The 22,400-nt window shown below is 49.8% G+C and overlaps 7 protein-coding genes across 7 annotated transcripts; 2 read left to right on the top strand and 5 right to left on the bottom strand.

The window, feature by feature from the left end:
• Positions 1 to 141: 141 nt before the first annotated feature.
• Positions 142 to 4,577, bottom strand: PSV08DRAFT_207511 (mitochondrial dynamin gtpase; the record flags this gene model as incomplete). Its single annotated transcript, XM_014221749.2, has 4 exons — positions 142 to 562; positions 645 to 841; positions 896 to 3,303; positions 3,562 to 4,577. The coding sequence occupies 4 exons, from the start codon at positions 4,575 to 4,577 to the stop codon at positions 317 to 319; spliced, it is 3,867 nt and encodes a 1,288-aa protein (XP_014077224.2). The 3' UTR covers positions 142 to 316.
• Positions 4,578 to 5,406: 829 nt separating this feature from the next.
• PSV08DRAFT_207516 (uncharacterized protein) lies at positions 5,407 to 8,484 on the bottom strand. The gene is made up of 4 exons (XM_014221747.2): positions 6,897 to 8,484; positions 6,718 to 6,846; positions 6,550 to 6,670; positions 5,407 to 6,492 (listed from the first exon to the last, which is right to left on the bottom strand). The coding sequence occupies exons 1-4, from the start codon at positions 8,451 to 8,453 to the stop codon at positions 5,603 to 5,605; spliced, it is 2,697 nt and encodes an 898-aa protein (XP_014077222.1). The 5' UTR covers positions 8,454 to 8,484; the 3' UTR covers positions 5,407 to 5,602.
• A 635-nt stretch (positions 8,485 to 9,119) lies between these two features.
• Positions 9,120 to 11,057, top strand: PSV08DRAFT_404029 (uncharacterized protein). Its single transcript, XM_014221746.1, has 3 exons — positions 9,120 to 9,343; positions 9,392 to 9,963; positions 10,041 to 11,057. Exons 1-3 carry the CDS (start codon positions 9,128 to 9,130, stop codon positions 10,912 to 10,914), a joined length of 1,662 nt encoding a protein of 553 aa, XP_014077221.1. The 5' UTR covers positions 9,120 to 9,127; the 3' UTR covers positions 10,915 to 11,057.
• PSV08DRAFT_228249 (heterokaryon incompatibility protein-domain-containing protein) lies at positions 11,022 to 13,765 on the bottom strand. The gene is made up of 4 exons (XM_014221745.2): positions 12,789 to 13,765; positions 12,717 to 12,727; positions 12,400 to 12,670; positions 11,022 to 12,353 (listed from the first exon to the last, which is right to left on the bottom strand). Exons 1-4 carry the CDS (start codon positions 13,639 to 13,641, stop codon positions 11,077 to 11,079), a joined length of 2,412 nt encoding a protein of 803 aa, XP_014077220.1. The 5' UTR covers positions 13,642 to 13,765; the 3' UTR covers positions 11,022 to 11,076.
• Positions 13,766 to 14,168: 403 nt separating this feature from the next.
• Positions 14,169 to 15,856, bottom strand: PSV08DRAFT_320938 (isoprenoid synthase domain-containing protein). The gene is made up of 6 exons (XM_014221744.2): positions 15,646 to 15,856; positions 15,439 to 15,584; positions 14,946 to 15,354; positions 14,853 to 14,886; positions 14,568 to 14,785; positions 14,169 to 14,480 (listed from the first exon to the last, which is right to left on the bottom strand). The coding sequence occupies exons 1-6, from the start codon at positions 15,762 to 15,764 to the stop codon at positions 14,309 to 14,311; spliced, it is 1,098 nt and encodes a 365-aa protein (XP_014077219.1). The 5' UTR covers positions 15,765 to 15,856; the 3' UTR covers positions 14,169 to 14,308.
• An 820-nt stretch (positions 15,857 to 16,676) lies between these two features.
• Positions 16,677 to 18,072, top strand: PSV08DRAFT_228251 (uncharacterized protein; the record flags this gene model as incomplete). Its single annotated transcript, XM_014221743.1, has 1 exon — positions 16,677 to 18,072. A coding segment is annotated over one exon (1,396 nt), but the record flags the coding sequence as incomplete, so codon positions are not given.
• Positions 18,073 to 18,472: 400 nt separating this feature from the next.
• On the bottom strand, positions 18,473 to 21,553 carry PSV08DRAFT_228253 (heterokaryon incompatibility protein-domain-containing protein; the record flags this gene model as incomplete). Its single annotated transcript, XM_066092219.1, has 1 exon — positions 18,473 to 21,553. One exon carries the CDS (start codon positions 21,551 to 21,553, stop codon positions 18,473 to 18,475), a length of 3,081 nt encoding a protein of 1,026 aa, XP_065948741.1.
• Between the last annotated feature and the right edge of the window lie 847 nt (positions 21,554 to 22,400).

Genomic DNA, 22,400 nt, shown 5'->3' on the forward strand with positions numbered 1-22,400 from the left:
CGCCATGAGCGCCATAGAGTCTATATAAAGCGGTAACTTTCGATATAAACGTGTGACAAAAGCACACTGTGTGTGGGGAGTGGCGGGAGGGGGAGGAATTGAGAGTTTTTCAAAAAAAAAAAAAAAAAAAAAAACTAAAAGAGCAACAAGAGGCTGTGTGGTTACATGTATTTCCTCTCTCTCTCATTGCCGCCACCCGTCATCATATCAAGCATGTTTCCCCCCCTTATCTTATTCCTCATTTCAAACCGTCAAGAGAAAAAAAAAAGAGCCAAGCTCTGCATCTTCAGGGGAACACAGAAGGTGAATGAAATCTCTAAAACATACTCCACCCCTTCTTCCTCCTCTCGCGATCGCCTCTCTCCTCCCTGCGACTCATCATGCGCTTCTCCCTCTGCTCCAGCTGACGTAGCCCCTCCATCTCCTTGAGTACGTGCTCGAGCAAGTCCTTGCGACGCACGACATCGAGATGGCGCTTAATCTTTGGGTCTTCCTTTGCGAAACGCTCGATTTCGTCGGGTGAGAGGCCGCGGCCGAGGCGGGCGTCGAGTTCGCGGGGGAACTAATAGTAAAGAAAAAGGTTAGATGAGTGGGGGGAAAGGAGGGGGGAAAGAAGGGGGGAAAGGAACGAGGAAGATGCTTACAATGTAGTAGAATTTCGAGAGCAGTTCGGCGTCGAGGAAAAGGTCGGCGGTTGTGGTTAGTTTGTCTGCAACGGCATCGAGGAAGACTTCTGGGCAGTGGTATTTGTTCTTCTTGCTGGCGCATTGTTTGCTCTTGATGGCTGTGAGGCGGAGTTTGAGCACGTCGATGCGGTCGCGGAGGAAGACTGCTTCACGGCCTGGTGGAATCGTCAGTATATCTGTGTTAATATGGGGAGACTTTAACGACGTACCCTTGGCTAGAAGTGCAGAGCTGAAGCCGCCGGCTCCACCAACACCATCGCCTTCCAAGACAACCTGGCCGCTTCGTACGCGGTCGATAAAGGTCATGACATCTCTGACTTTCTTGCGGCCGCCAACTTGGTCTTCGAGTTGCTTGACGGCTGCTTCTACAACCTTTAGCTCTTCTTTGAGCACCGCAGTTACGTTCTCACGACCCTTGGCCCATTCGCTGTCCTCGACTTCAATCCTGTATTTGTACGGTTTGATGCAAATCTCCAGCTCATCCGAAATATCATAAGAGAGGTCTTTCAGTATAGAATTTGATGCGTCCGTGATGGCTTGTCGGGCAAAGGGGTGCGCGGCGAAGCGTGAATTTGTAATGAGACGGTCAATGTGAGCTTGAAGTGCGCTTGCAACGACATTGGTCGCTAATCGTCCAACACCGAGCTTTGTCAGGGCGGCGCTGGAGCTGTCGAGCTTGATTCGCCAGATCTGGTCTTCTCCATCAATGTCTGCCTTTACAAGGTTGCTCAGAGGATCGGTTTCTGGGAATGGAACATTGAGGTCATCAAAAGGCCGGTTCCAGTAGCGTTGTGCAAGCAAGTTTAGTACTTGTTGATCTAGCTCGTGCTTGAGCAGGTCTCGAACTTGTTGACGACCAAACTGTTCTGTAAAGCCACGGAATGAGTGCTTGAATGCATCGAGTGATTCGGCCAGGTACGACTCGGCGCTGATAGGTCGTTCATTGTACTGCACCTTGTACTCGTACCTTGCCTCTTCAAGCTCTCTTTGAATAGCCTCGCTAGTCGTCTTAAGACTGCCGGCCATGGTTTGTTCCAGCACATGCATGAGCTTCTTCTTGAGGTTCTGAGTACCCACGGCGAGCTCTGGTCTTTCAGAGAACTCGGGGTGTGACGAAAAGTATGCATTCTCGTTCTTTGTGATGGCGTTGGAGATGTTGCCGTTGCCACGGCTGAAGAGCTTAGAGCCACCTGCACCAGGGGGTACACGACACACGACTCCAACGTATCCCAGACGGAGAGCGTACTTTTGGTCGTTCAGTAGGCTAGCGCCGCGGTCAGCATCTACAAGATCCATCTTTGTAATGACACCAATGGTCCTTTCACCACGGGGGTCCACTCTCCTAGATGCTCGCAGCGCGGTGCTGTTGGCCAGATCCACGTCGGCCGCCGAGATGGCGAGAATGACGTTGGGTGCCCTGATGTACTTGTCGCAAAGCTGGGCAATCTTCTCCTTAAGCTGCGGGGGCTGGTCCCGGCCAACAACCTGAATGTATCCTGGAAGGTCGATCAAGGAGAGATCCGGCACGTTTGGCGAGTAAATCCTGAGCTGAATGGGGTCGTCAGACACGCAGTCGCTGGCCGGTACGGCGAGATTAAGGTCTGTCAGCGTCTTCTGAACCTGGCCAAAGTCTGTCACCTTGCCTAATCCAATGGCGGGGAACTCGCAGTATTCTGCACGCGCATCAGGGGTATTGACAAGCGTCAACTCAATGGGTCGACGGGTAACCATGTTATGTCCCTTGGGGAGGAACTCATGACCAACGATAGCCTCGAGGACCGAACTCTTTCCAGAGGACTGCGATCCAATGACGACAATCGACGGCAGTGTGAGTGATTCGGATTGTCCCACAGTCTGCAACAGTCCACGTATCTCAATCATCTTCTTGGTGAGCATCATCATTTGCTCATCCCGTGCAATCTTTTCCCCGTTTTGTCTGTCCTCATCATCATCGTCTTCCTGTGAGTATCCAAAAGCAGCAGCAGCTGATGCACCGGCTGCGGTAGTGCCAAAGCCGCCCTGTTTGGGCTCCTCCGGACCTCTACCACCGCCATTGCCTCCTGCGCCTCCTGATTCATCTTTGGCGAGAAGCTTTTGTAGCCATTCCGGGTATTGTACATTTTCAAGTTCATCCTTGGTCGACTTGAACCCCTTTTCTATCTGATCGAAGAATCCATTTGCCGTATTAATTGCCCCGCCAGCCAACTCGGAGGCGCCATCTTTGGTGCGGTGGAAGAGGTCGAGTGCAAAGGTGCCCGCCTGGCCTGCCTGGTACTGGATATACGAGGCACCGGCGATGATAGCCCCTCCGGTGGCGGCACCTACAGTCGCAAACTTTCCCACGAGTTTAGGTATCACTCTTGCAAAAGATATCGATCGCGTGGCGGGGACATTGTGCAATGCGTAGCTACCGAGGGGCCATGGCCGGCGCTTCACAAGCCTGAGCGCGGCTTCATTTCGCAACAGTCCGCCGGCAGGGAGCGAATGTGTAGTGTAGAAGCGTGGAGTGAGGAGCGGTGAACGGCGTGCGAGGGGGGCAAGGCGGCCCGCAACGAGCCTGCCGCTCATGTTTGCGACGACGAGAGAGCGAGGATAGGGATTTGGTGTAGCATAGGACCTGGTGTCTTGCTATCACACGCGGTTGGCAACGTTGCACGCTTTCGAAGAGGCTGCCATGCACGTCACACTCGACTTTCGGTGCGCTGAGCAAAGGTGCTCGGGCCATACGCCCGCGTGGGGCAGCTCCAGGGCTCCCCTCCACTCGTCTCGCCAACTCAAGACGGACAACACATGGACTAGACAGCGCAACATGTCGGCTGGATGGCTTCTGCTATCTGACTGCTGCCTAGTTGTCCATCCCTCATGCACGTCTCACTTCAAGCACAGCAACGCTCTCTCCCCAAAGAGCCTCGGCACCGACTTCTCTTCCTTGATCATGTCCCTCAACCAATTCCTTGACCCCTCGACCTCCCTGCTTGCAAACTTGACCAGCACAAAGCCCCTGACATTTGCTGCACTCCATACCAGACCATCCGCCTTTTCTCTCTGCTGCCTTGTATATCGCCTTTGCTCGTATGGCAGGAGTTCGGGCTGCACGCTGTCCCCCCAATTCCTACCGCCAATACGCGGTAGTGCCTCGAATTCGTCCAAGAAGAACCTGGAGAGTGACGAGAAAACTGATCCGTGAACAATCACAGTGCCAAAGACAGAGTAATTGTCCATGCGTGAGGCGAGTGGCATCCCAGTTCTACCATGTTTGTCTAGAATCAGGTTATCCCGTACAAGAAGCCTCTTCTTCCCTGCCTCGTCGAGCGTCCACACTTCATTCCGGCTCTTGTACTCGAAAATGTCCCAATTCTCGCCCCGTGCAGACCGACCGCTCGTGACCCAGTCGCACACACAAATATTGCCTTGGCCTTTGTCGAGATGATAGATCTGGGATTGGGAAAAAGCTGTGTGGGCAAATGGCTGGACCGGGTCTGGAAGATAGACCAAGGCAGCATCGTGTTTGAGATGCACCGTCATGTTTTGTCGCGACACTAGCTCTGGGCTGGGTGTCTTGAAGATCTTGGTCGAGCCTTGGGTTAACAGGATGAGCCGAGCCTTGTTATCCAATCTGACCTCCAGGTCGATACTGTCCCCGGCGACAATGCCACCGCCGTAAGTGAGTAGGAAGACTGTGTGTATCAGATCTGAAATTGGAGGCCCAGTCTTGTTGTTTCCCTGGTCGTCATGGCTTGGTGGTGGCAGAGGGTCTGGTGCAACTAGCTTGAGTGGATATTGGTACGAGACCGTCCCAAGGACTGGCTTGTCTTGGGACAATAAATTGATGATGATAGATCCATAACCAGGCTTAGAGGTAGAGGGGCCAAAAGGTGAGTTGAAGACCATGGCGCGTTGCTAGCAGAGTTCAAAATGTACCATCATCACTCTCATATGGTTGCGAGAAATGAACTGCACACCCACGCTCTCAAGTAACTAGAGCTCTACCTGAAGTAAAACTCGAGTACCGCTTGCTTTCAGTTTTTCTTCACCTCTTTTTAGCTAGAGTCACTCCAGTAGGTGAAAAGTGGGCGTAAAGTAGTGATGTTCTATCCGTTCTATCCGTGGGGCAGTGACAAGCTAGGTTTAAGATACTGTATCGATTACATCACGTGAAGCATCACGTGAGTACCTCTCTGACATCCAGAATCCCCTAGCACATTTGTTTTTTTGAGGATGTGTGTTTCTACAAAAGTCATTCGAGTATATACAACCATCATATAGCTCACTTGTTCGATTCACAACATTTCGAATCATTGCTAACAGCATATCTGCTCAGGTCGCTGTCTGGAAACAGCATTCAAGTTCATGCCGAGGCCAAACCGTGCTGGTGGTTACCAACCGTGCCATATCAGAATCTTTACAGTTTCCAGCAGTCATACAACGTGCTGTGGCACAACAAGACGTAGTAGGGGTTGAAAATTTGCTCTTGGTACATACCGTCACTGACTGCAGCTTCACTACTGTGGATACAGCACAGCATGATGCACTCGGTATCGAGTACGTTCGTGTCATTATGTGTCTTTTTATTCATGTTGGCATCTTCCAGAATGGTATTGCTGATATTTACCCAGAGTAAACGCCAAATCGAAGAGTATTTATCGACGGGATAGTCATTGGACTTCGTAATGTAAGGGATGGGTTTGGAGAAGAAGGTGAGCAGGCAAAGAGATAACTCTCAAGTAAGCAATATTTGCAGATATCGATGAAATTGCTCTATAAATGCCCTCGACTTGCATCGCAAGGACATGCGGAAAGTCAAGGTAATGTGAATGTATTAAACTTCTAGTGATAGTACAGTGTATGCAGCAATTTCCACAGGCATCGACCACCCAGCCAAACCTGGCATACATATATTACATCGTCTCGAATGCCTATCCACGGGGGCATAAACTAGTCTTGAAGTTCTTGCCTCTCTTTGGTCTACAACGGCCATACTTCTTGACTTGTTGCTGTGGCTCATTGGCTCTCGTTATACTAGCCCTGAGGCCTGACGGAGGCGCTCCACCCACTGGCGCGCCTGTGGAAGGAGTAATCCTCCTCGGTGGCACCAAACCAGGTATAGTTCTTCGCTTGAGCGTACCACGCGATGCCTCGGTAAAGGTTTGCTCCCACTCTGCAGTTAAAGGGTCACACATGTTCGGGTCTTGTGTTTGTGGGAGACACAATTGGTGCTCCTTGGTGACACCGCAGACGGTCGCGTATACTTTTTCGCATCGCTGGACACGGGGAAATTGACAGGAATTACCGGACCCGCAGTAGCCGATGGTGTAGCTCTGTGCAGCCTTTACGATGTTTTGTGGACCGCCTGACTCACTGAGGTTCTCATCGTCTACTGCAGTGTCAGGCTGGACGGTTTCGAGACTGAGTGGAGGTGGTGCGGCTGCGGCAGGTTCTGGCGCAGTCTTGTTTGAGCTCGAAAAGCCTGTGGATCCTGAGACGCACTTTGACGAGTCGTCAAAGATGGCTGTAACAGCATCAGACCACAAGCGGGTGTAGTTGAACACATTTGCTAGAGTGTAGAAGATGCGGCAATCGGCGGGTTCGTATTTGAATTGGAGCGGCTCTGTATCGTTAGGTCGGACCTGGTCCCTGAGGTTGACACCAAGGGCTGCTGTGAAGACACCGGAATCTCGGTAGTTATTTTCGGTGAGTTGAGGAACCGTGGCCAATGTTGCGTTGTCGACATTGAGCAAAGGGTTTGAGATGATACCGATGTCATAGTCGATCTGATCGCCGGAGTAAACTGCAGCACCGCGATTTCCTAAGCAATGTGCGTCAGTGGTGATATATTGGCACATTCCAGCACTCCTGAACATACCTCCTACAGCCTGCATGGGACCTGTGGCTGGACGTCCACCGACTGCAATAGTTCGAACGCCGACCTGCTTGAACATCTCGACCAGAAGAGCGCATGTGGATGAACAAGCTCCATCTGTCAACTAATACTTGTCAGCCTTAGGAATTGATCATGATCCATAACACTTACTATGACAATATTCTCAGCCGCGAATGGTGGAGTGTTGTAGCCCAGGGGATTCTCAGGAGCATAACCCAGTGGCACCCAGCCTTCGAACAAGGCTGAAGTGAATGCGGAGTTCGAAAGATTGTAGCGCTCCTAGCCTCTGTTAGATCTACATATTGCGTAAGACTTGACTGGCAACGTACTGTGAGTGAGAAGGAATCGCCCTTTTCCAGCACGGGTCCTGTGTATTCAGCCCAGCTAGTGAAGTTTTGGCCCGTTGCAGCGTTGAGTCTGGGCGTAACCACAAATTCATCAGCCAGAAAGTCGTCATAATCAGGATCGCTAGGGTTAAGACTATTGAAGTACGATTCGTATACTTCGCCGATAATGCCACCAAGATGTTGATTTCGGCGCCTGCTTCCTGCATAAGGATCCACGTCCGGAAAAAATCTCTTGAACATGCTAAAGGCAAGTTCCACGGTACCACCGGTGTTCTGCTGGAGGTCTATCACAACTCTCTTCAAGCCCTGTTCGGTTGTATTGCTGATGAATTCTGATACAGCGCCACTGAAGTCCCCGATGGAGTCAGAGTATTGTGCAAACGAAGGGATGCTGAGTGTCGCAGCATTGACCTGTGGTAGGAAGTAGCCGGAAACAACGCCATCGGTACGAACTGAGAGACCCAACTGTCGAACATCAGGATCGGGATATGCCCCGTTGGATATAGTCTTCCAAGACTCCTGAGGTGCAGGCTCGACAACAGGTTCAGTCGTGTTCACGGGCTGTTCACCGGGATCATATGCTGGATTGTAAAAGCTTCCGTTCGTGTCATACGAGTCGGGCAAAAAGTTCAGAACGAAGTAGTTGTAGAGATCTCCACCAGTTGTGAGTGGGCCTGTCCTGTACGGCTCCATCCAGAGCGCAAGCCAGTAATCAATGTAGTCGGTTCCGTTCTCCATGACCAGCTCAATCTCGTCTCCTGGATAGTAGCGTACGCCACTGTCCCAGATACCACCGGATCCCTGGATGGCCAGGGCAGGTGTGTAGAACACTTGGTTCCAGTCGGCATTTGGCTCTATACCACCAACGGCATTGATACTTGCCAACTTTGTGACGTACTCGACAGCATCCACATTATTGATTTTGCTGATTGCAGAAGGCGTCCAGCCTTCGTCTCGGCTCTTTACTAGGTCGTTTGTGATGTAAAGCTTCGGTAGACTTGCCCCGTCTGGTGAGGCAGCGGTTATGGAATATGGCGCGAGGAAGGAGAAAGCCGCCATGATACCGCCCCTCTGATACAAGTGGCCATCATGAGCGCTATCCAGCAAATGCTGTACGTCAACCTCGAATTGATATTGGTTCTTGTAGACTTGCGCCGTGATATTGTTCTGAATTTGTGTCAATCCTGACAGGATATCCACAGCGGGCTGCTGATATCCAGCTGGAGGATCCCGCAGATATGCAAGAGTGCTTTGAAACTGCACAGTGTCGTTGATGTACGTGATGAAGCGAGTGGCAACAGCAGGGTTGAAAGGTACACTGGTCAGACAAAGGTATGCATCGTATGCATAGTGATAAGCGAATCCCTGATTGACGCTGTCGATGATATAGCCGCAATAACTCTCTTCTGGGTTTGCGGTATCTTCCTGGCGGACACGAAGCTTATTGTAAGGACTGTTGGGCGTCGATATCGATAGGGCGTCTGAGAGATGTACACTGCTCAACACCGCTGCCGAGAGGGCTGATGTTCGGAACAGCATCTTGAAGGTGGCGATGGCAAGTTGTCTGGGACGGGGTCGTCAAGTTCAATGCGAGAAAGGGGTCATATGTAATAAGGCTGCATGCTCGCCCGAGTACGTCTGTTGCTCCACAGTCTTACTGCAGCACATTGAAAAAGCCACGCTGAAAAGGCCATATGCAGGGGACCATGCCATAGAAAAATTATTTTTGGGGCGGTTAGGCAGCTGCGTGGACTGCCTGAGAGGTTGCTACGTGACAAGGCGTACCAACCGTTGCCTAGATGGGCATGTAGGATTCACGAGGTCAATGCAGACTAGGGTGACACAAGCCCATCGGTGTGTGTAAATTTGCTCCTAGAGTCTTACACGACCGGTCAATCTTCCCCGTCAGCTCAATACCTGCCTCTGAAGGTGAGGTTGGCCCCCAAACTTGGCCCCCAAACTTGGCAGCCAAGATGGTTCTAACAGGGGTTCCACAGCGCTAGCCTTCCCGCTTCTAGGTACGCGCCATCTATGGGAAATCGACATTATGCAGTCAGCCTGATTGAGGCTGAACATCACTTGACCTACCACGACTCGGTCACACTCACTGCGAGAGGCACACGTGCATTTGCACAGTAGATTTGGCTTCTCGAGACGCGGTCTTGTCAAGGTCAATAGGGCCCGAGCCGTGGAGCTTCACTCGTCGAAACACCATGTTCGCTATTGGGCAGGCCACAAGTGAAGATGATGGCGACGTCTTTGCACGAGACATGGTCGTACACACAGCGATCCAAGAGTCTTTTCCTATCACGTCCGACATCTACGAACAACTATTTGATAGTCTACTTGGCAGCGAGCTCTTTACCGAGTGGCTACAGTGTAAAGACCACTGGCAACTCCATGTTGTTGGCGGGCCGGGAGCCGGAAAGGTCAGTCTCTGTCTAGAGCGCTGGTGAGAATGCTCATGGCATAGTCAGACAACGTTCGCAGCACTGGTGGCCAAACGCTTGAGAGAAGTCATATCGGCGTCGGAAGAGCAGACCTGCCAGCTTGCCAACATCTTCATCAACCATCACAGAATCGAGCATGAACTCGCCTTTTTAGAGGATCTCTTGAATACCATATACAACCAAGTATCGCCCCCTAGCTGCGATGTCGATCCTGCGACAGATTTGGCGTACGGAGCATATAAGGAATTGCTGCGCACAGGGCAGAGAGCCTCGAAACGGATCGACTCCATTGCACAAGCACTCCGCTTAAGGACTGCGGAGTTGGCCAAAAAGGGAGACGTGGTGCTCATCATTGATCATCTAGAACAGTGCAGTCCAGCGCTACGGGAACTGGTACAGCAGCAGTTCAATATCCTGCAAGATGAGGGACTGAAGATACTTGTCACGTCACGATTACCCAGGCATGAACCAGCAGTGTCCGTTTGGTGTGATTATCACCCGGAAGACTTACCTCTCAAAGTTTTTTGGCGCTGCTCTAAATGTCAGCAAACGGATATTTGCATTACTTGCAAGAGGGAAGACACTCCTTGTCAGCAGTGGTAAGTACAGTTCGGCCTAGCAAATTTTCAGGTGCTATGTGAGCCATGACGATAACACTATCTAACTCCATAATCAGCGATTCGGTAGGCACTTGGAAGGCCGCAGAGTATTACACTCTGACGCTCGATGGTATGTCCGACGATGCCATGGTAGAGTACCTAGCATGGGATCTCGAAAGGGAGCATGGTGATCTAGGGTTCATGACCTTGGAGGACCCATCGGAACCTCCGTTATCGTCGTTCGGGCTCGCCTTTAGAAATACCATGCACGGCAACAAAGGTCTTGAATGGATACAAGCAATCGCGCGTTATGTTGACGGAAGCATTCTGCAAGCAAAGCTTGCCGTTGACAGAATTCACAGCCTGCCTTCCCCCGAGGCCCTCGATCTTATGCCAAAACGTATACCGAGAAATGTCCAAGCTCACTTCAACACCGCGATCAAGACGATCAAGCAGCAATCGACTAATAGCAGTTCGGTAGCTCTCAAGACTATCGCAGCAGTGGGTCGGAAAGGAGACGCGATTCGAGGCTTGCCCCTATCCCGCCTTGCCAACCTACTGCGAGAGCGACCTCGCAATCCACGCATGAGCACAATGCCACCTCGCAGTCCAGAAGACGTATTGGAGTCCGCGAACGGATACCTCAACATTATTCCCCCGCCATTTCTCGGTCGAGAACCCACCATTGCAGCGTGTCACCGCCTTTTCTGGTTTTTTGTCAACGACGAATACAATGAGGACTTGATTTGGGCGTATGCACAATTGCCGACGTCCAAGGTCCCTAAGTCGCATACATTTCAATCACCGTTACCTCGGCAGTTGTCAGCTTTCCAATTACCAGTATCAAGCTCCAGGCGCGAGTCATCCGATTCTATCAAGGGACTGGGACTGGTCTTTTCTCCATCGCCAATGATCTCACCGCCGGAAGAGTCGGCTCTGGACTCTCACTAGACAGAGTGGATTTGTTCAAAATTGTGTAGAGTAGGAGTCATTGTGAGCAACTGTAGATCTAGAAATCTAGCTGATTTCCATTGCATGGCTTAGAGATGAACATAGTCAGACCCTGTTCATGACAACTAACCGGGTGGAAATTGCGATATGTAATCCTCTATCTCACTCTAGGTAAAAGTTCTTGCAAGGAGTTGTGTCCGTCTCCATGATCGAGCCTTGTAAACTGCTGCTCATTATCTGAAGGCGTTGCCAAGTCTTGTAGCTCAGATGGCGAATGTCAAGGGCACCGGTCCGCCGAAAGCACCAGGGCTCCTCTGCCTCTTGTAATAAGATCCCCTGACCTTCAAACCAAACTTCTTCCGCCACAGAGTCTGTTTCGGCCTTGTTGGACCGTTCTGTCAATGCAAGCACAACAAAAATCGTTTCGTGGTTGTCCAAGCTCGAGACAAGATCGGGAAACGCCTCGATCTCATCGGTCTTGTCGAATGCGTGAGGAATCTCCAAAGACCATGAGCGGGGTTGATTTTGGCTCAGGCAGCCTACGTGTAGGAAGCCTTGCATCGTAATTTTATTGGTTCTCAAGGTTGGCTCTTTTTCACGCCGTTCATCAGACAATGTCTGCGAATTTTGCTGTGCATTGGAAGATTGCATTCCTTGTCTCGAATTAGGTATACGAGGCGTGTGTTCCATTCGTAGCGGCGATGAAGTCCTTGACCTAAGCAGAGGGCGAGGGGTTTGAGCGTCGTCAAAAGATCCAAATACGTCTGGCTCCGAGCCCGTACGTGTCGTCGTACTTGAATGACGCCGCCTCTCGTTTGACAAGTCCAATTCTCTTGTCATATCGCTAGCGCTTCCCGAACTTCTTGTTGGCAGTTTTGGTCGAATTCCTTGCTCGCCAATGTCAAACCAGATCCTATCGCCGGCGTGATCTCGAATAATGTAGCTTCTTTGCCACCGAGCCGATCTGCTCGGGATCAATATCGCCCCTTGCACAGAAGTCCAAGACCAGGTTGGGTTTATGTTTAGTTCCGAAGGCCGCTTGCTGGTTGTGCAGTCTACAACTCTCCAAGCTAACTGCTCCTCAAGAGCTCCCTCCCACATCCCGGCAACGTACTCTTCGCTTTGCATTTCTCGAAGCCGTTTTACCACACCCCAAATTGCCATGCGTTTGTCGGTCTGCTTAGTGAGGTCAAGACTCGTGTAATCTCTGACCGTCGATCTCCATAGGTCATCGAGCGAGTCGTCATTGACCCCAGAAAGCAGTCTCGTACCTCTTGTGCTTTCCTGTAGACGCCCACGCCAATGGCGATCCCTTGCCGACTGTTGGTCTAAAGGCAGAGGCAACCCAGCTGGAAGAGTTTCACAAGCGCTCATCTCGGTACAATCCCAGAAGATCTGATGTTTGCTGAAATGCAAGATCCTGGGTGCAAGCATGCGCTCTGAGGACTGTTAGGCAAGCGTGCAGAGTTTCTCAGAGACACTGACCTTGATAAACCCAACCGCGTTTGTACAATGGTTTCTCAAGAAGGCCTTGATCCCACAGATCGCCACGTAAAACTACCCACCGTCGCTTACCCAGGATATGAGACGCGTCATCGAGGTCCAGAGTAGCTGGTAGGACGTCCCGCGCCTCTCTTTGGCGAAAGACGCCTCCAGCACCGTCCTCCGAATCAGCAGCAGCGATGTTGCAGAATGAGTTTCTGTATACTTGTTCCATCCGAGAGCCTTCGTGCTTCCAATCGTCAGCGTCTCCTTGCTATACAGTCGTCAGCACGGCCTATCAGGAAGAATGACAATACTACCATGATGCAGACTGAATCAACAATGGCAACGTCAGCTTCCGCTACCCCTTTGGCGTTACAATGAGAGCTTACGAGAATCAATCCAGATGTAGTCAACTTCAAGGAACCACGCCACCTCAATAGCCTGCTTGAAAGTGTTGGATAATTTACGCCACGGCAGACCGACAAGCATGAACTCTTCGAGAGTACTAGAGTTAAGAGTTACTAAAGGAGCTTTACCCCAACAGTGACTTAGGGTGACGTAAGGTCCCTGGACATTGTTAAGCTTGGTATTAACTACCCGCAGGCGATCCCCTGCACGGTGGCCGCCAATGTGTAGTAGTCGTGTGGGGATAAACTTGCTCGCCGATCCAGCGCGCTTAGGACAGTATTTGTGTCCAATACCACAGGTCCTAATCCAGTCCTTGATCTGCTGCCCACCATTGAACGCAGGATTTGTGCTCGTGCCTAGCTCAGCGGCAGACAATAACCCATCAACCTCTTCTTCAAGGAAACAGTAGAAATCTCGTTCCGGTATTCCAAAGGTTCGTGGCTTTCCCTCATGGTGTTCGTTGGTCTCATCATGGAGTTGCCTTGGTACAATTCGAAAAGTGATTACTACTTCGTTTTTAGTCTCTCGGGTACGTCCCAAGCTACGAATACTCCATCGGTGTAAAGATACGACCGAACCCTGGCCTAGCTGTAGTTCGTCGACTCTTGCCACGTCCTCGTGCAGAAAGCGCTTTAAGCTGGCGTTCTGGTGCTCATGTCTGTGCAGGAGCGAGCGATGCATTAGAACATCGTCATGCAGAAGACTACAGAACGTGCAGCCTCGGCGAGCAGAGCTCGCTAGGGACGATGCGCTTGGGTGGTGATAGCCCCATGATTTCTTCGCTCTCAAAACGTTCACGTAGCAGAAGTCGCAGAAACCAGGTGTGTATGCCATTCTTGGAGTCCACCATTCGAATCAAATGAAGAGTTATGGCGATGCGTGAAAGGTGCGCAGGGAACGAGCTCCCGCTCAGGATTACCAATACGTAGGTACCGCGATTCAGAGCCTTGCCGACGTTGCTCCCGCTGGAGTACTTAGGGTTGCAATCTGTTTATCTCGGGTGTCCAAATACGTATTTTAAGGCCAGCTTTAATCTAAAATATCCAAGACATGAGCAGGGGGTGTTAGTGGACGTTTTAACATAGTTCGTGGCGCCTGCCGCGGCTTTGACTGCTGAGATGAGTGCAGTCGGCCCCCACGCTACTACTGAAGCGCTTGTTAGCTCGGCTTCAACATACGCCACCGACACTCACTAGTGCGACGTTATGTCGTGATTTGTGCGAGCATTTCAGAAAATCGCAAAAGATTCATCTTTATCAACCTTATTTGCTTGTATTTGTAGGCGAGGGTTTCTCATGGCTACAGCAAACAGCAATGGGACAGTAACTTGTAGAAAGCATGCAAGAGACAGTAAACAAGACACTGTTAACGGGTATATATTGCCTTCCATGCTTTGCTCAAATTACTGTATGATTCTATAATGATATTAAACACATTTTTTTATACAACTATAGAATATTAAAAAAAAGTCTTCCCACCTGCTCTGCCTCGAAGTAATCATCTAATTTCGAATATCTACTGTTTGCTGGTTGTGTATCGGTAGTTTTTCAGTAGCCACTGGGAGTCTGGTACTATCCATAATCCCCAAGTAGGGAGGAGTCGTCATAACGTCGATCTTACGGGTGCGTCGCACTTCAACGGCATTCTTGCCAAGGTATCGCTCTGAGCGGAAGCTAAAATATAGGCGGACAAAATTTTAGCGGATGCTTGACTTCTAGAGTATTCTCATGTTACATAATCGAACACAAGAAATTACGCACCTCCAGCTGATGTTGGCCTGGACAACATTCTGAATGCCATCAATGTACCGGCGGACCTCACCGTCGATATCTGCACCCCAACTAGGCAGATTTTGAATGGCTTGATCCCATTGAATGTAACGCTGCACAAGCAGGGAATCCAATATATCGAAAGCTTCTTGTGCTGAGTGCCCGGCTAACCGACAGGCAGCGGTCATGTTGAAAGGACATCCCTCGCACTATGCAATTAAAAGGTCAGGTTAGTGTCTTGATGACTTATACATGTATCTTTAGGCCAGGGCTTACCTCTTCTTTGCGGTAAGAGAGTATGTCATTGGATCTGGTGCGCATATGATTAGTGACCTAGAATGACATGGAAGAACAATCGAAGCGGCGTACAGAATGACGAAGTCAGCACCAAGGCGCTCTAGTGTTTGAATCACGGGATGCTCGAAGACCTCGTCTGGAAGCACAATCTCATGTGCATACTCAACGAGATGGTAGAGTGGCGCGACGCCAACCGATAGCTGCCGTGTTGATAGCATCTCCTCTAAGGACGGGATGTGATTGGTAGTGAAGTGCCCGACGTGGTGCGCTACACCTAGCGTGTAGTGCTGCATAGCACGAACAAATCGTCTCTGAGTACCGTAGGAGGAGCCTTTTTCAAACCGGTTGTAGATGTCATCATGTGCCTTAACGATAGGAAGCTTGTATCCGATGAAGGGATTGCCCGTCATGTTGGCCATGAGGCTATCGAGAACACGTTCAGAAGTTGAAAGGTCGGTCCTTAGCTCGCCTGAGTCGAATACTGTGGTATTGTCCACCGTCAGTGAGAAAAGAGCTCATACCTGAAATATACTAAATTGTTATAAGTGTTGGAATGAAAGCTTACAGTCATCGAACGGAAAGACCCAATTTCCCCAATCGCATGCAGTCTTCAGCCTGTCTGGAGGCGCATCTGGTGCCGCGATGGAGATGAAAAAGGAGAAATCGCAGGCGTTGACCTTTTTGCTCATACTAGGAGCAAAGTCGCATGTTCTGATCGGTGCGGTTAGGGCGCAATGTTGGATCCAGGTATCTGACAACCGAAATTACTGACTTTGCAAGCCATTGCTCCGACTCAAGTTTAGCAGCTTGGTAACCTTTGTTAAACCTAGGTTCTTGGGTCAAGAAACACTTGTATAAGTCGGGGATGGTAACTATGGTTCTCTCCTCCATGGTTGCAGTTATGATATGAACTGATGTAGCGCGATAGCAATAAATGAAGGTTCGTAATATACCTAGAATATCGAATGTACCGAGAGTCGAGCGAGAAGTATAAGTCAAGATAAACTGACATGGAAAGAGACAAGTGTATAAAGCAGCTAGCTTGAGTCAACAGCCAAATCGATCGGACTGAAGAACGACTAACACGCTGAATTGTGAAAATATGATAGAATCGGTAGCGTATCCCGCAGTAGAGTTAACGAGTCAAGATTTCCATTAGTGGTTTACTTCAGTGTAAGCACTTATGCACAGTGATCTCGAACTGTACAGCAAAATGGTAAAACTCACGTAATTTCCAAGCCTACAGGTATCAACTAGTACAATTGGTGTGTCGATCTATATAAACGTAGTCTCAGATAGGGATGTATTTTGGCCAAGAAGCGGTACCTAGTCAAATCAAGATAGTACTATGAACACGAGATTTTAGGAGAAGTAAGGCTCCCACCCCCACCACACCAAAAATGGCACACTCTCGCTGCACTATCCCTTTATGAGAACATTCCATTTTTGGGTGTGGAGGGGGTGGGTGCCTTAATTCTTGGCGAAATTATCACAAAACCTCAATGCATACTGCTAGTGTCTTGTATCTAGACAATCGAGGACCCCTTGATATATTCCATCGGAGTCATCGCAAAGTGTGAATCTCGTTGACTAGTTTCCTACACAAATTTTCCAGCTTTGCTTCCGACTTTTACTTGCTCCTTCCCCTTGGATGCTAGTGTGCGTTTTAGTATAGCAGCGCATTCGAACGAGTGATGGTGGTACACGTATGCTAGAAACACACGAACACCAGCTTCAAATATTCGGGTACAATCATTCAACCGCATTCAGGAGAAATATGGCCAGCCGTAAAGATCCTAAGGCTATGGCAGAGGACATCCGAATGGTTGGAAACTATTCTTTTCACTGGACAAAAGAACACATTCCAAAGGAAAAAACTGATCCCCTTCGCTTCGAGCATGATGAGCTGGGTGCCGCCACTGTCAACATCATCCAAAAGATCCACCAGCGTGAACAGGAAGCCCAAAAGCAACGGGGAGAACAGATAGAAAAACTTGACATGTTTGCGACACTCAAAGCCAACCGGCATTATGATAAGACACTCGAGGAATTCTGGAAACAGGTCAACACAGTGCCCGATTGGGTCAACTGGGAGCAGCTTGAACGTGGGCAGCGCTTTTTCTATCGCTACGCATTGGGAAACATCATTGGCTTCGCTCTCCAGGGATTTGTTGGTGAGAATTCGGCTTCAACAAGTGTGGTTGAGGTGCTGCTACGAACAGGGGGCTTCAGTACGCGATCGTTACGGAGGCGGCTACTGGAGACGTTCCAGCTCGTGCTCGAGGTGACACATTCATTGGATTTCATCAAACCCGGCGGCAAAGGCCACGAGACTACAGTACGTGTGCGTTTGTTGCACTCGATGGTCCAACAGCGTATGCTGCGTGTGGCTGAGGTCAAAGGCCCCTCTTACTACGACACCAGCATCCACGGCGTACCCATGAACACGCTTGACTCGATCCATGCCCTCGCCACTTTCAGTTGTAACCACGCTTGGCAGCAGCTACCGCACATGGGCCTCCGCCCACCTCAACAAGAGGTCGACGACTACATTGCGCTTTGGAGATATGTCGGTCACGTCATCGGCGCCCCAACCGACTTCTTTGCAACAACATCTCAGGCCAAGGCCATCATGGAGTCTCTGAGCTACAACGAGCTGCATATTACGCCATCATCACTCATCGTCGGACACAACTTCGTCGAGGCCCTCAAAGACCTTCCGCCCATCAACATATCAGCTGGCTTCATCCAAGCCGGCAGCCGCCGCCTCAACGGAGATGACATCTGTGATCAGCTGGGCATGGGCCACCCAGGTTGGTATCATTACGCTTGTTTCAAAGGTCACTGCTGGCTTGTAGTTGCTCTTGCGACTGCCCAGCGCTGGATCCCCTCGTTTGAGGCTTGGTCGATCCAGTTTTGCCGCGAGATCTTGCACAACGCCATTATTCACTCCAAGTATGGTCTCAAGGGTGGCTCTTTGCTCGATTTCAAGTACGTTCCGAATGGTCAGATCACGGGGTGTGAGAAGAACGATCGCCTCGACGGTGATCGTATGTGGTTTTACCAACGCCCACTTGAGCTGCTCTACTTTATCGTTTTCTGTGCTAGATGCCTCTTCATGATTGGCAGCGCAGTCATCGCGACTTATCTTTTGCGGGGCTTTGTGCCATATATTGTGGCTCTTCTAGGCTTGAAATGAGATCCGTGAGCGAAAGTGAACCACCACCGACGAAGCCTATTATAATGTATGCTTAATTCTATAGCTTTCACTATGCTATGGATGCTACTATGGACTTCCCTCACAGCAATTACTGCCTATGTGTTATTTAATACTTGTACTGGGCGCGTTTGCCCGGCGGTACCAATGTTGTATAATGGTTTAAAGAGCAGTCTCTTTTTAGCAGATCTTAGACCTTGGTTAAAGAGGCTTGGCATTCACAGAAGGAGTGTCGAATTGTGCTTCAGCTAGTAGTTTACATGCTGGAGAACCGAAGCTTAGCTAGGAAACGCCTAATCGAAACGACGGAGTGTACCTACTTCTAACATCTTGTGCTCCCAAGAGGATCGATACTTTCTCACACAATCGACAGTTATTTGCGTTACTCTAACACAACCACTTCCTTGCTCGCCCCTGCTTCTCTCCATGCATATTTGTAAATCTTACCAAGACCTATGCGCTCCATGAACTTTACCTTACCTCTTACTCTTACTGTCTTTACAAGGATGATGTTGTAGAGTGGATAGCCAAGAACATCTGGCCTTGTCTCGTTACCCAAGTACTGCGCTTCCGACAATAGGATTGCGGTCACGTAATTTGGGTGTTTTGCGCTATAACCGGTATCGAACTTTACGGTACCGACTCTAGGATGCGTTGCGGTGTTGATCCAGTGCTCTCGAGACACGACTGTGTTGATATGTAGATCTGGTTGGTCTACCTCCTCCTCAGCTTTCGATGCTGTTTCGGTGGGTTCAGTGTCATGAAAATTGATGATGCAGTGCTCATCACCAGCGCGTTTGGTCAATGTCCGGACTTTCCAGCAATCGCTACCTAATTCTAGGTTCGCCAACTCCGTGTGTACGATAAGATGCTGCTCTTCAAACGCGTGAAGTGGTATATCTAGTCTCGGCTTTGGTGCTGGTCTAGCGTCTGCTGAGTCCCAATCTCTGAATCCTCTAGTACTCATGTTCAACATGCCGAAGAGCCCCAGTTCCTGCAAGGAGAAACGGTTAAGTCTTTCTTGGACACTGTAAAATATGCCTTTGCGAGGACGAATGCGCTCTTCACCGCACCTGCGGTACCGTTGAACGATGCCGGAGTTCAAGACCAAGACATCAAAGGGTTGTTCATAACGAACTCGTGCGCCTTTACTTCCAGATTCCAATGGGTTCTGTGCAGCTTCCCAGCCCGCCCATGTCCAGCTTGGCGGACGTTTTCTGTTGAAGTCACCTTGGCGGCGGCGCATAGGCTCATCTGATTGCCATAAGAGTGCAACATCCAGGAAGTGAGATGGCAATCCGTTTCGGAACGGTGAGTTGAGAAACCCTGAGCCACCAAGAATGTTTGCGAGACCTTCAAACGCACTCAGGATGTCGCAACTCTTCCCTATGGTCCTTCTACCCAGATCTTCTACTGCCTCGATATACTGGTGCATCGACGGCAGTCTCATCAGTCTCACACTCCCATCCTCTTGTGCAATCTGCAATCCTTCTGGCGAGATATCATGGTCGGGAAGCGGCAAGGGTGTGAGTCTAAGCCATGGAAACGAAATCAACGACTTATCTCCGTCCAGTGCATTAACGTCCTCCCTCCATGTTCCTCCTCGGCAATGCCATACTGCAAATCCACCTGTAAAGATTAGCATTCTCCTAGACAGTAGCTTCTCTTGAAAACACCATGCCCGCTCCTCCCAAGCTTCATACTTAAGCTCCATGCGCATGGGTAGCACCATCCGGGCTTCTTCAATGATCCCGTCTTCCGTGAGCTGTTTCCCACGGCTTTGATGGTCATGGAGTCCTCTCAACCCTTCATCGGCGTGCAAGCTGTCTCCAGCAACAATGGTAAAAAGGGCACGGTTGTATATGTGACCCATACGCTGTATGTTGGCGTGCATGACTTGCTCGTCACCCTGTTGAGGAACGCAGAGCTGATCGACCCACATGAATCTTTCGCCTATGGCTTGGACGACCTCGATGGCGTGTTTGATGGTTTTTGGGATATGTACACCTTCGGCCTCGAGACTGTGTGCCCTTGACAACGCGACTTTGTTAGTTGAAGTCAGGTGTATACATGAGGTTGGGCGGGTCCATGTTGTCTTGTTTGTTTTCTCATTGTGGTAGTAAGACAGCCCTTGATTGTTTTTGTACTCTTTCCAGCCCCTCAGTAGTGGTAGAATTCCCCACCTGTAGCTCAAAGCTACGTACCTTAGGCCGGAGCGTAAGCCGATCATCTCAGAGAAATTCATCTCTATAATACACATCTTATGCACGTCAACAAGTCGAAAGATGGCGGCCTGATCCACCTCTTGAGTTGATATAGGCTTATTCACTGAATCACTCAGCAATTCTCCGCAATTGTGCGTCGACGTGCATGCCTCGACGCAGTGCTTGAAAAACGGGACATTGATTCGAGGACCAATCGTTTGCCCATACCAAATCTGTTGCTTTTCTAACCGTGGACGGCTGGTGTTTTCGAAACGCAGACTGAAATGACATATCTCCTTTAAGGGTGCGAGGGGTGCGCGTCCGTGCCCATAGACACGTACACTCAAGGCACCCCTCTTCTGTTCATCTTTCCGATATGCTCTGAGCATGAAAATGCAGGGCAACCGCTTCCTATTTTTGCTCTGCAGTAGGGCTAGTTGCCTCATCGTGAAGTGAGCGCTCGCCATGCCCTTCTGCAACTTCTCGCTTTTCTGGCTCGTGGCGAGATTGATGATCGTGAGGCTTGCGTTAGCTGCAGCTATTGTTTCGGCTACAGCGTCTCCAGACTTGTACGTATCCTCAAGGTCGTTCATTTTAAGGCTTTTGGTGTTGATGTCGCGATCTTCCGCCTCTAGAAACAACGTCTTCGCTTGCTGCAGCGTCGAGCTGGCAGCTTGCTGTCGGTCGACGGCGTATCCGAATGGCCATAGCCCAGCGCCTCCCACCCATTCTCGTTTCCAGTATGTGTTTTTCTTGATCCAATCTGAAAAGGTCCTCATGTTTTTGTACTTGTCGCTGTCCGGTAGATAGTTTTGAATATGTGGTGCCTTCAGCAAATCATATTCTGGCTCGCAAATGCTCTGAAACAGAATATTACAGAATTTGCAAAACGTGCTATTTGTTAGGATGCTTGAGAGGCTCATGTAGAATATAAGTGCATCCTTTGCTGGGCTAATGCGGTCTGTTACCTCGTCATTGCCTGGTACGCACTCCGCGAATGGTATCTTCTTGCAGGTTGTGCAGAGCTTGTCCGTCCGCATTCCAGCCCCATTTTTCACTACGTTCAGTACATCAGAACAATTCGATGTGATACTCTGGAAACTACGCCGCATATTTGAAGCTTGTTTCGAACCAAGATCCATATCATACTTCTTGTCTTCGCCTTCGCCCTTGATTGATGCCATAGAGTCATCATCTTCATAGTCCCCAGAAGAGCCATTTGACGCGCGCCCAGCTGGAAACGGATCGTTTGAAACCATGTTGAAATCGTTAAGTGTGTTAATAGTGGGTTGCGAAGATAGAGGAAGAGATTCATATTACTTGTTCTTGTAAAACTTCTTCTTTGACCATGTTTTTAACCTCGAATGGAGTGTGGGGGCGAGAGCATTAGGCATCAGGCGTAAGGCTTAAGACTGCGGCTCGGTGGCTGTGGGATTCTAGGCTATTCTCAAGTCGCACAAGCCCACATGGCCTTGTCTGCTCTGGCCCTATAGAAACCGTGGTCTATAGTGTAACAATTTAAACTCTCCGTTGATGATTGTCATTTAATGAGCACCTGGACAGCATCAGGCTGGAAGTTTGATTCTGGAGTCCAGAAGAAGACATAGACTAAAGCAAACTGTCGAACATGTATGACCAAGCGTTATGACAGCTTAAGCAAGATAGCGTAGCTAGCGAGGCTGAGCGATGGATCTTCGAAGGAATATGAAAGGTTCTCCATGACTTGCACGATACCTAAGTATAAGCACTAGAGACTGCGGGCAGTCCATATGGTTAGGAGCCGGGGAGGATTCGAGTGAGAACACCTTCCGGTTTGGGGTTGTCTGCATGAGGCTATCATGGCGCTCATCATATTGGTGGCGATTCGCCTCTTTCTCAATAAGTAAATGATCAGTATTCAGGCTATGTTCTTGAGTTGGTGGGATATCGATCGACAAAATTACGTGAGCCCTGGTTCATATCAGATAATACACGGATGTTTGACGTCTGTCTCTTACCTCCCCTTCCCTGGTATTGAGCGACATGTACTCGGCTGGAGCGAGCTCCATAAAGCTGCTCTACCTTTAGGTGTTGTTTTAGCGCGTTCTATAGCACATCTTATAGTAA

This window comes from Bipolaris maydis (genome assembly GCF_028858645.1).
Source record: "Bipolaris maydis strain C4 unplaced genomic scaffold PSV08scaffold_11, whole genome shotgun sequence".
Classification (NCBI taxonomy): domain Eukaryota; kingdom Fungi; phylum Ascomycota; class Dothideomycetes; order Pleosporales; family Pleosporaceae; genus Bipolaris; species Bipolaris maydis.